The 13,619-nt window shown below is 29.7% G+C and overlaps 1 protein-coding gene across 1 annotated transcript; it reads right to left on the bottom strand.

Annotated features, from left to right (window-relative positions):
* Positions 1 to 518: 518 nt before the first annotated feature.
* On the bottom strand, positions 519 to 12,938 carry cln6b (CLN6 transmembrane ER protein b). Its single transcript, XM_048159497.1, has 8 exons — positions 12,750 to 12,938; positions 12,407 to 12,648; positions 11,201 to 11,315; positions 5,990 to 6,088; positions 2,776 to 2,964; positions 2,543 to 2,598; positions 1,706 to 1,828; positions 519 to 1,333 (listed from the first exon to the last, which is right to left on the bottom strand). Exons 2-8 carry the CDS (start codon positions 12,463 to 12,465, stop codon positions 1,048 to 1,050), a joined length of 927 nt encoding a protein of 308 aa, XP_048015454.1. The 5' UTR covers positions 12,466 to 12,648; positions 12,750 to 12,938; the 3' UTR covers positions 519 to 1,047.
* Between the last annotated feature and the right edge of the window lie 681 nt (positions 12,939 to 13,619).

The following is a 13,619-nucleotide window of genomic DNA, read 5'->3' on the forward strand; positions in this document are numbered from 1 at the left end:
GATTCCTTGATGAATAGAAAGTTCAAAAGAACAGCATTTATCTGAAATACAAAGCTTCTGTAGCATTATACACTACCGTTCAAAAGTTTGGGGTCAGTAAGAATTTTTATTTTTATTTTTTTGAAAAGAAATGAAAGAAATGAATACTTTTATTCAGCAAGGATGCATTAAATCAATCAAAAGTGGCAGTAAAGACATTTATAATGTTACAAAAGATTAGATTTCAGATCAACACTGTTCTTTTGAACTTTCTATTCATCAAATAATCCTGAAAAAAAATATTGTACACAAATATTTTGTACAATTGTACACATTAAATGTTTCTTGAGCAGCAGATCAGCATATTAGAATGATTTCTGAAGGATCATGTGACACTGAAGACTGGAGTAATGATGCTGAAAATTCAGCTTTGATCACAGGAATAAATTACTTTGTGAAATATATTCAAATAGAAAACAGTTATTTTAAATTGTAATAATATTTCACAATATTACTGTTTTTACTGTATTTTTAATTAAATAAATGTAGCCTTGGTGAGCAGACGAAACTTCTTTTAAAAACGTTAAAAATCTTAGTGGTTCCAAACTTTTGGACTGTACTGTATATCAGATGAACAAACTCCTCTGGAAAAACTGCTGGTCTGATTTTTCCCCCATTTGATGAATAGAAAGTTCTAAAGAACAGTATTTATCTGAAATAGAATCTTTTGTAACATTACAAACATCTTTACTGTCACTTTTGACAGTTTACGTATTAATTTCTTAAAAAACAAAAACATATGAACCCCAAACTTTTGAACGCCAGTGTATCTTAACAATTTAGAATAGAATAGAATAGAATAGAATAGAATAGAATAGAATAGAATAGAATAGAATATTGCACAATTTTGACTGGTGCAATGCACTCTGTGCACAAGAAAAAAAACGTTTTGCATAAATTCATACAATGCATAAAGTCCATTTTTGAAGGTGCAACATGACGTTGCTTGCATATAAACACATTAATAAAGAGAATGACGGTCAGATTTGTTGATCTGCACTGACGGGTTCAGTCTGTGAGCGTCACGTGTTTGTCTCTCAGGTGCAGCGTGTAAAGGGCCCACGGCTCCGGTATATACATCACTCCTGGATATTTCTTCCGTAACACCGCGTCCTTCCACAGACAGGCGACCCAGACGGTCACCAACACGAGCGATATGGAAAAACTGTAGAGCAGGAAGAGTCCGTTACTGTCAGGCAGAAAACCTTTACGCTTCTGGTGCACGACTGTAGCCATCATGGCAAAAAACGTGAAAATGAAGGGGATGAAAATCTGTCCTTCCGTCACAAGATACCTGAGGAGTAAAGAGCAAATCATTTTAGTTCCAAAATCTGATTGCATAAGCAACATTTTGCTAAAAAAAAAAAAACTCAAGTGGCTTATTGCTTTAATTAATCATCAGATAAGGAAAGGAAATGCGCTGTGTCGGATGGCACTCTAAAGTAAACACAAAGTTAACGTGTGACACTGGAGCTCATTTCCTCGGCACGACACATGATACAGACACTGTTCTTTTTTTAACGGCTGAGCTTATAAATAATTGTGTTCCAGGATGGAGAGTTGAGTTTTGCTGTGGTGAATAATGAAATACGGTGCGCTGCATTCAGGCCATCTGGCTCCCGACGAGCAGGTCAAACTCTTGTTAGTGTTACAGGGAGAAACTGACCAGAAGTAAAGGCCACTGGGACCCAGTAGAAGCCAAGCGGAGATGGGCATCTTCTTCTCTGCTTTGACAATAGTGAAACAGCCAGTGAAATACAGGAACAGGATGAGAAATAGAGGAACATACCTGTAAAAATGAAAGATAAATGCATAAAAGTGATTTTTAGACACCTTCCCAGCTAACAGGGAATGTTTTAGCAAAGTTCTCTCAACGTTATGAGCAAATATTCTTCCAAAGTTTAATAATGTTCTCAAAACATCAGTACAAAAACATTATTAATACATCATTCATGGAATGTTTTTTAAAAAACATTTTAACATTCTTTTAACGTTTTTTAAATGTTACTACTAGTTTCGGAATGTTCAGAGAACATTATAATTTTTAAATGTTACTAGTTTTGGAATGTTCAGAGAAAATTCAAATTTTTAAATTTTACTATTTCTTTCGGAATGTTCAGAGAACATATAAAAGTAACATTCCTGTAATGTTTGCAGAATGATACAGTGGAATGCTCACTTAACGTTCATATAACCAAGAAAAAACGGGGATGTTTAAATGTTCAGGGAACATTCAGAAATAACGTTTTCATAACTTAATGGGAACGTTAGTAAAATGTTTTTAGAACATTTTGTCAGCTGGGTTATAGATGAAATAAAACATTTTATACAAGAGAATTAATACCAGCACTTTAATATAAATTATAAATGGCACATTTCTGCTTTTAATCACTCTTGAGGCAAGGATGTTTCTACTAAATAATGATTTTCTGATTAATTAGTATGAAGTAAATCAGTGCTGAAATGTAAGAGCTGAATGTGTGCAGAATATTTTGTAGCTTACCACATGCAATGACCCAGACTTTCATCATAATACTGTAGCAACTCAAACGAGTCAATCTGTCGGAAAACAGAAAAACTAGATGCAAACCTGTAATATTTCCTGAAGAAAGTGTCAATGACTATGTGCTATAACCACATATGCTAAACAACTGCCATGTGCAAACTGTTACATACTAAGAGTCTTGAAAGCACTTGATTCTGATCATTAGAGAGAGTTTTTCTGGTCTGTTCTACCAGAGTTTGTGGTCTGATGTTCTTCATGATGGGGTTTTCTCTGACGCTCAGGTGCAGCTGGTATCCGCTGAGCAGAAGCCGATGGTTGATGGAGTCTCCCACCAGGTGTGCGCTCGCGCCCATCACAAACGTGATGATGCACAGGTAGACGGCGGAGCGAGGCAACGTCTTCGGGCTTCGCTCTATGAGCTGGAACAGAACGACACATGAGATGTTATATACCAAAATGCAGTGCACTCGACTTGACTTCATTTCAGAGTGATGAAGTACAGCTGTGATTTATTATTGTCAAAAATTACAGCACTGAATTGAAGAAATACAAAATTGCAAAATATATTGAATGCAACTTGCTGAATTAAACAAGTGAGGTCATGTGACAATGGTATTGCATACTTTTTCACTTAAAAATAGCAAATGATCATAAACAAACTCAAAACTGCCTGGCAACAGCATCACTTCCTCAGTATTTTTGTCTTGTTTTCCATACATATATACAGTACAGTCCAAAAGTTTGGAACCACTAAGATTTTTAATGTTTTTAAAAGAAGTTTCGTCTGCTCACCAAGGCTACATTTATTTAATTAAAAATACAGTAAAAAACAGTAATATTGTGAAATATTATTACAATTTAAAATAACTGTTTTCTATTTGAATATATTTCACAAAGTAATTTATTCCTGTGATCAAAGCTGAATTTTCAGCATCGTTACTCCAGTCTTCAGTGTCACATGATCCTTCAGAAATCATTCTAATATGCTGATCTGCTGCGCAAGAAACATTTATGATTATTTTCAATGTTGAAAACAGTTGTGTACTTTTTTTTTCAGGATTCCTTGATGAATAGAAAGTTCAAAAGAACAGCATTTATCTGAAATACAAAGCTTCTGTAGCATTATACACTACCGTTCAAAAGTTTGGGGTCAGTAAGAATTTTTATTTTTATTTTTTTGAAAAGAAATTAAAGAAATGAATACTTTTATTCAGCAAGGATGCATTAAATCAATCAAAAGTGGCAGTAAAGACATTTATAATGTTACAAAAGATTAGATTTCAGATAAACACTGTTCTTTTGAACTTTCTATTCATCAAATAATCCTGAAAAAAAATATTGTACACAAATATTTTGTACAATTGTACACATTAAATGTTTCTTGAGCAGCAGATCAGCATATTAGAATGATTTCTGAAGGATCATGTGACACTGAAGACTGGAGTAATGATGCTGAAAATTCAGCTTTGCCATCACAGGAATAAATTACTTTGTCAAATATATTTAAATAGAAAACAGTTATTTTAAATTGTAATAATATTTCACAATATTACTGTTTTTTACTGTATTTTTAATTAAATAAATGTAGCCTTGGTGAGCAGACGAAACTTCTTTTAAAAACATTAAAAATCTTAGTGGTTCCAAACTTTTGGACTGTACTGTATTTATAAACATTCTTAAATCAAGATGCATTTACTGGAGATGCAAAACAACTTCAGATATTAAGTCTGAAAAATGGACCAAAATGAAGTGATTTTTTGCTGAAAACAAGAATAAATATAGCTGCAAGCAGCAAATAATGGGCTTCAAGCATTTTAAGGCCTTCAAGCACATGCATAAAAGATTTTTTGCTTTATTTAGCAAGCCTAACCATCTCGATCATACAATGAAAAGACCATTTACAGCCAATACAGGCAATTTACCATAGGAAATATATGGTTTTTAAAGCATTTTAGCCAAAAACATAGGACTAGTTCATCAAAGTTGGTGTTTGAAATGATCTCCAATTGTTTAACGGACGATTCGATGGACAGCGGCGGTCCTAGAGGCAAAGTTGCTCAGAATGAGGAGTTCTACCATGTGGTACAAATTTCGTAGGCAAACGATACACAATCCTTTATGCATGTGAAAAATGCAAAGAAGCAGTGGACGATTTCTTTCGAATTTCTCACAGGCCTCTAGGGCCGTGAGTCAAACAGGCCAGCGAGTTTCATTCTGATCGGCCTCTGTTAGTCTGATAGCTGCTCAAACTTCATTGGCAGACATGTTTTTTAGTTATATCAATGTCCTCATGGACAGTCATGGTACCTCAGACAAAGACACTGCATGCCAATTTTCAAGTCGATCGGACTAACGGTAAAGTAGTTATAGCCATTTTCCTGTTTTTCCTGTTATAGCGCCACCAAGTGGCCAGTCACCACGTCCTTTTTCATGTGACCACAAAATAAGCTCTTACAAAGGTGTGCCAAGTTTGGTGAAAATATCTAATTTTGTTGACGAGTTATAGCCATTTTAGTAAAAGTGGCTCCACCCACTTCAAACTTTTTGGCAGCCCTTAGGAGCCGTGAATCAAAATTTCAACTTTTTTTTTGATAATTATTGACAATCAGACTCCGGACTGATTCCAGTCGGGCCAAAAACCTAGGACTAGTTTTTCAAAAAATGCAAAATTGGATTCCAAGGATATAAGACACTTAAGCCTACGCCTAACGGTTCAGGAGTTATGAGCCATTTCAGCCATTTCCGAGCTTGAATACACCTGTCAATAGGGTCATTAAAATAATCTTGCTTTTCCTTTGAATTAAGTTTATTTTTCTGACCCAAATGCCAGATATTTGTTTGTTTGGGTTGATTTCAAATATCAACATTGTCCAACAGCGTTTTTGAAATATAGCTTACCCCACCTTTAAGCAAAAACTCATTCATTTTGATGCATTTCTCAGACAAAAAAAAGTAATTTTGCTCCTCAAGTAAATGCATCTTGATTTAAAAATGTTTAAATATTTGTGCTGGAAACCAAGACGAAAATACAGAGGAAGAAAACACTGACCTGGGAACAGTTTATCATATAACAGATTTCTTGACGCATGCAATGCATGGCATCAATCTCGTAAACTTCAGTCTTTGGACACAGAGAAATCGGAAATGTCAGCCAGATATTTCTCGCAGATTATAAAGGGCAGCGCTGTTTATTCCCAACACGTTTGAGGTGATGCATCATTTCGATGATATGTAGCTTCTCAGGTCATAAATATCGCCTGCTTCTGAGCTCTTTTTGATAAAATGCCTGCGCTTTGTGCAAAGCCTCACATTGAGAAATGTGACCCTGACAAAGTGTCCAAAAACAAGAGCCATCCATCCTGGAAGTGCAATGCATCTCAGTGCAGTCTTCAAAGGGCGGGGCTTAGTAAACCCAATTAGTGACCTGCTCCATATTAAACTCACCTTGAGCAGCAGGAAGGGTGTAGTGATGTTGTACAGCATGTGGAAGTAGTCGCCGGCGCTGGGTCTGTTCAAAGGGAACCACTCCAAAGGACAGAAGATCTGGAGAATCACCACAAGAGTACAGGTGTAACTGCACTGCAAAAATCATATTCTCGTTTTCCAACACAATTATCTGTAAAACAACATATATTCACTTGAGAAGGAAAATGACACTTTTACATCTTGATTTCAGAGAAATCTAACAGATTTTTTTGCTTAAAACAAGAATAGTCTTGTTTTTGCTTTTGAATTTGATTATTTTTCTGACCCCATTGGCAAACAGATTTTTTCTTGTTTTGAGCAAAAACATCACAAAATGTTGTTAGATTTCTCTGAAAGCAAGACATACAATCCTTGTATCATTTTGCAGTAAATCTATCTTGTTTTAAGGAAGTTTACAGAGTAAGAAAAAGTTTGAGGTAAAATATTTTTGCAGTGTACAAATGTGAATTATTTTAAAAGAAGTATAATATAAATATGTTTTTGGTTAAATTTTTGTTTAACTTTACAAAATAAAGTTTTTTTTTTTTATAACTGAAATAAAACATTGTACAAGAGAATTATTAATACACTTTAATAAAATTATAAACTGCACATTAAGGAAGTACGGGTTTAACTGCTTAATTAAAAAGTGTTTGCAACAAATATTTACTGTGTAAAAATTTTGAATCATTTTAAAGGATTTTTTTTTTTTTAATTTTAGTTAAATTTTAGTAATTTTTTAACAACTAAATATATGTATTTTAAAAATGTATCTTATTTCAGTTTACATTTATTTTATTTGGAATTTTTTTTTTATGGTTTAAATATTATTGTTATTATTATTAATGTAAAAATACTGCAGTAAAAACCAGTTAATTTGTGGAAAAACTAGTGTATATTATATTTAACAAGACAATGCATGCAATTGTACAATAAAATACTGTAAATGTCTTTTCCTTGTAAATAAAAAAAAAAAGTTAATTATCTTTATAATTGACAGTGAAAAAACAGATAAAACATCCACTTTTCACTAAAATTATGTTTTCATAAAAAGTATGAAAAAATAAATATGTATGTGTCTTTGCTTTGAAACTCCTGTTATTGCCTCTTAAAAAATAAAATAAAAGCGACTGCTAAATGAATAAATGTAAATGTTATAGCATAACACATGAAATTTTGTCTACTTATGAATTTCTATATTTTTTTTATTTCTGTATTTTTCTAAACGTTAAACCTCTGAATAGTTTCATATCTGGTGTATTCACTGAAAATGATGTGACGCTTTATTCAAGTGTTATTCTTTACAAAATAAAGTGGGTTTTTTTTTTATAACTGAAATAAAACATTGTACAAGAGAATTATTAATACACTTTAATAAAATTATAAACTGCACATTAAGGAAATACGAGTTTAATTGCTTAATTAAAAAGTGTTTGCAACAAATATTTACTGTGTAAAAATTTTGAATCATTTTAAAGGATTTTTTTTTTTTTAATTTTAGTTAAATTTTAGTAATTTTTTAACAACTAAATATATGTATTTTAAAAATGTATCTTATTTCAGTTTACATTTATTTTATTTGGAATTTTTTTTTTATGGTTTAAATATTATTGTTATTATTATTAATGTAAAAATACTGCAGTAAAAACCAGTTAATTTGTGGAAAAACCAGTGTATATTATATTTAACAAGACAATGCATGCAATTGTACAATAAAATACTGTAAATGTCTTTTCCTTGTAAATAAAAAAAAAAAGTTAATTATCTTTATAATTGACAGTGAAAAAACAGATAAAACATCCACTTTTCACTAAAATTATGTTTTCATAAAAAGTATGAAAAAATAAATATGTATGTGTCTTTGCTTTGAAACTCCTGTTATTGCCTCTTAAAAAATAAAATAAAAGCGACTGCTAAATGAATAAATGTAAATGTTATAGCATAACACATGAAATTTTGTCTACTTATGAATTTCTATATTTTTTTATTTCTGTATTTTTCTAAACGTGAAACCTCTGAATAGTTTCATATCTGGTGTATTCACTGAAAATGATGTGACGCTTTATTCAAGTGTTATTCTTTACAAAATAAAGTGGGTTTTTTTTTTATAACTGAAATAAAACATTGTACAAGAGAATTATTAATACACTTTAATAAAATTATAAACTGCACATTAAGGAAGTACGGGTTTAACTGCTTAATTAAAAAGTGTTTGCAACAAATATTTACTGTGTAAAAATTTTGAATCATTTTAAAGGATTTTTTTTTTAAATTTTAGTTAAATTTTAGTAATTTTTTAACAACTAAATATATGTATTTTAAAAATGTATCTTATTTCAGTTTACATTTATTTTATTTGGATTTTTTTTATGGTTTAAATATTATTGTTATTATTATTAATGTAAAAATACTGCAGTAAAAACCAGTTAATTTGTGTAAAAACTAGTGTATATTATATTTAACAAGACAATGCATGCAATTGTACAATAAAATACTGTAAATGTCTTTTCCTTGTAAATAAAAAAAAAAGTTAATTATCTTTATAATTGACAGTGAAAAACCAGATAAAACATCCACTTTTCACTAAAATTATGTTTTCATAAAAAGTATGAAAAAATAAATATGTATGTGTCTTTGCTTTGAAACTCCTGTTATTGCCTCTTAAAAAATAAAATAAAAGCGACTGCTAAATGAATAAATGTAAATGTTATAGCATAACACATGAAATTTTGTCTACTTATGAATTTCTATATTTTTTTATTTCTGTATTTTTCTAAACGTGAAACCTCTGAATAGTTTCATATCTGGTGTATTCACTGAAAATGATGTGACGCTTTATTCAAGTGTTATTCTTTACAAAATAAAGTGGGTTTTTTTTTTTATAACTGAAATAAAACATTGTACAAGAGAATTATTAATACACTTTAATAAAATTATAAACTGCACATTAAGGAAGTACGGGTTTAACTGCTTAATTAAAAAGTGTTTGCAACAAATATTTACTGTGTAAAAATTTTGAATCATTTTAAAGGATTTTTTTTTAAATTTTAGTTAAATTTTAGTAATTTTTTAACAACTAAATATATGTATTTTAAAAATGTATCTTATTTCAGTTTACATTTATTTTATTTGGATTTTTTTTATGGTTTAAATATTATTGTTATTATTATTAATGTAAAAATACTGCAGTAAAAACCAGTTAATTTGTGGAAAAACTAGTGTATATTATATTTAACAAGACAATGCATGCAATTGTACAATAAAATACTGTAAATGTCTTTTCCTTGCAAGTAAAAAAAGAAAAGAAAAGTTCATTATCTTTATAATTGACAGTGAAAAACCAGATAAAACATCCACTTTTCACTAAAATTATGTTTTCATAAAAAGTATGAAAAAATAAATATGTATGTGTCTTTGCTTTGAAACTCCTGTTATTGCCTCTTAAAAAATAAAATAAAAGCAACTGCTAAATGAATAAATGTAAATGTTATAGCATAACACATGAAATTTTGTCTACTTATGAATTTCTATATTTTTTTATTTCTGTATTTTTCTAAACGTGAAACCTCTGAATAGTTTCATATCTGGTGTATTCACTGAAAATGATGTGACGCTTTATTCAAGTGTTATTCTTTACAAAATAAAGTGGGTTTTTTTTTTATAACTGAAATAAAACATTGTACAAGAGAATTATTAATACACTTTAATAAAATTATAAACTGCACATTAAGGAAATACGAGTTTAATTGCTTAATTAAAAAGTGTTTGCAACAAATATTTACTGTGTAAAAATTTTGAATCATTTTAAAGGATTTTTTTTTTTTAATTTTAGTTAAATTTTAGTAATTTTTTAACAACTAAATATATGTATTTTAAAAATGTATCTTATTTCAGTTTACATTTATTTTATTTGGAATTTTTTTTATGGTTTAAATATTATTGTTATTATTATTAATGTAAAAATACTGCAGTAAAAACCAGTTAATTTGTGGAAAAACTAGTGTATATTATATTTAACAAGACAATGCATGCAATTGTACAATAAAATACTGTAAATGTCTTTTCCTTGTAAAAAAAAAAAAAAAGTTCATTATCTTTATAATTGACAGTGAAAAAACAGATAAAACATCCACTTTTCACTAAAATTATGTTTTCATAAAAAGTATGAAAAAATAAATATGTATGTGTCTTTGCTTTGAAACTCCTGTTATTGCCTCTTAAAAAATAAAATAAAAGCGACTGCTAAATGAATAAATGTAAATGTTATAGCATAACACATGAAATTTTGTCTACTTATGAATTTCTATATTTTTTTATTTCTGTATTTTTCTAAACGTGAAACCTCTGAATAGTTTCATATCTGGTGTATTCACTGAAAATGATGTGACGCTTTATTCAAGTGTTATTCTTTACAAAATAAAGTGTTTTTTTTTTTATAACTGAAATAAAACATTGTACAAGAGAATTATTAATACACTTTAATAAAATTATAAACTGCACATTAAGGAAAGTACGGGTTTAACTGCTTAATTAAAAAGTGTTTGCAACAAATATTTACTGTGTAAAAATTTTGAATCATTTTAAAGGATTTTTTTTTTTTAATTTTAGTTAAATTTTAGTAATTTTTTAACAACTAAATATATGTATTTTAAAAATGTATCTTATTTCAGTTTACATTTATTTTATTTGGATTTTTTTTATGGTTTAAATATTATTGTTATTATTATTAATGTAAAAATACTGCAGTAAAAACCAGTTAATTTGTGGAAAAACTAGTGTATATTATATTTAACAAGACAATGCATGCAATTGTACAATAAAATACTGTAAATGTCTTTTCCTTGTAAATAAAAAAAAAAAGTTAATTATCTTTATAATTGACAGTGAAAAAACCAGATAAAACATCCACTTTTCACTAAAATTATGTTTTCATAAAAAGTATGAAAAAATAAATATGTATGTGTCTTTGCTTTGAAACTCCTGTTATTGCCTCTTAAAAAATAAAATAAAAGCGACTGCTAAATGAATAAATGTAAATGTTATAGCATAACACATGAAATTTTGTCTACTTATGAATTTCTATATTTTTTTATTTCTGTATTTTTCTAAACGTTAAACCTCTGAATAGTTTCATATCTGGTGTATTCACTGAAAATGATGTGACGCTTTATTCAAGTGTTATTCTGTCACCATGACTAAGTGTCTCCCAAAGTCCAGCAGCCAGTTCTGGATGGTGAAGCAGCACCAGAGGTCCATGTGAAACTGAGCTTTCCTCAGACAGGCGTCCGTCTCCCTCGACCCGTGTCTGTGCAGATATGACATCAGATATAAAATGATAATGAGAAATGTGCCTGAGGTCATTAAAGTCACACAACTGATGCTTTTAGGAATGTCTGTCTGATAAAGGATGTCAGGTCCAGCTGTGTTTCCCAGAGCATCTGGCAAATATGATTTATTTATTTATGTCCATCTGGCTCACTCTGGTTATGTCACCTTAATTTTGTGTTCTGTTGTTTGACTTTCATGCTGACTTTGCACTGGGGACCAGATGTTGGAGCACAAATCAGTTTAGTTTTATTCCAACTGTTGACACGAGGATGCTAATGCCACTCCAGAAGACCGTAATATCAACACAAATACATTCAAAGTGTGCATTGCAATAATATAAACAAGTTTGAGCGCAAAACTCACCAACAAGTCCATAGAAGTGGGACACGTTTAAGTTGAATACAGTGTTACTTTTAAAAGTAATCCATTGCAGTATTGTGTTACTCCCAAAAAGTAACTATCAGTTACAAAAAGTAACAGTTACTTTTTATGGAAAGTAATGCACTACGTTTTGAAGAGAAACTCCCAGAAAAAGCATCAAACAGCACCACAGGTGTAATTGCAGCAAATGTATGCAGTGTAAAAATGTGAATTATTTTAAAGGTAAAATAAATACTACAGTAGAAACTGTAAATTGGTTAAATTTCAATTCACCTTACGAAATAGAGCGGAAAAACTGCAGTGTTTATTATATGTAAAAACACAATACAATGGAACAAACATCATTAAAAGTGCAAGTGAAGCGTCATGATGATGATTTGAGACGCAGCCACACTCTTCCTCCTTCTTCAGATCATGAAGCGCGTCTCATGGACCGCCGTGGGAAACGCATTTTAATCTCATCCGATTTGTTTCCCTCAAATCCCAACCCAATATCTCCGGCTGCAGGGGGTTTGGAAGAGCTTTTGCCTTCTGAATGTGATTCTGAGGTGGATTCAACCCAATCCAAGCACCTCTTTTACTAAATATTAAATCATTAGATTATTTAATTGTGAAACGCCACAAACACATATTCCCTTTTCAATGCATCAATAGTGTCAAAAATAAGGCAAAGTAAAAGTTTCAAACCTGGTCAGGAAGGCAGCATGCATCGCACAGTTCTGCCGCTTGCGCATGATGGGTGGCATTTCAGCGCCACCATGAAGATTTCTTGCTTTTCACTCACACTGGGGTCAGATGATCCCTTTGAATGACCTCTGACCTCGTCGGGCAGAGGTAAAACATGAAAAGAAAGCAATCATTCCTGTTGAGTCTTGATCTCTCCTCGATGCGGCGCTTGTAAAGACACTCATCGCAGGTGTCTGGTGTAGCTGTAACACAAGAAGATTCGATCCCACTGAGCTGACAGCATGACTTCTGACTATTTAGTCAAACATAAGGTAAAATAACATTAAAACAACTACTGGCTCACTTGAGAGAATGAATAAATCGAGCCTGTCCGTTCAAACTAAATCCTGTAAAGATTAGGTTTTGTGAGCGTTTCAGTGCATTTATAGTTGAGATAAACCTTTAATCCAAACCCCTCCCTTTGTGAAATGCATGGTTTAGGATTTAATATTTCTGTTGAATGTACAGCGCCATGTGTCCCTGGAAAAAGCATTTTAATATCTGCCAAAGAAAAAAAACAGTATTTATAAATGAAACAGGGATTGTTTTTGTCTATACAGCTTTATATCTACACAATAAAACACACTTTTATTATAAAATAAAGATTATTATCTATTGCACATGATGTATTTATATTTCAGATAACATAAATTAAAATATATAATATTTATATTAAATATGTAAAATATATTATAGATAACATCAATTAAAAATATATAATATTTATATTAAATATGTAAAATATATTATAGATAACATAAATTACAAATATATAATATTTATATTAAATATGTAAAATATATTTCCGATAACATAAATTAAAAATATATAATATTTATAATAAATGTCAAATATATTTCAGATAGCAAATTAAAATATATAATATGTATATTAAATATGTCAAATATATTATAGATAACATAAATTAAAATATATAATATTTATATTAAATATGTAAAATATATTTCAGATAACATAAATTAAAAATATATAATATTTATATTAAATATGTAAAATATATTTCCGATAACATAAATTAAAAATATATAATATTTATATGAAATATGTAAAATATATTTCCGATAACATAAATTAAAAATATATAATATTTATAATAAATATCAAATATATTTCAGATAGCAAATTAAAAATATATAATATGTATATTAAATAT

This window comes from Megalobrama amblycephala, linkage group LG15 (assembly GCF_018812025.1).
Source record: "Megalobrama amblycephala isolate DHTTF-2021 linkage group LG15, ASM1881202v1, whole genome shotgun sequence".
Classification (NCBI taxonomy): Eukaryota; Metazoa; Chordata; class Actinopteri; order Cypriniformes; family Xenocyprididae; genus Megalobrama; species Megalobrama amblycephala.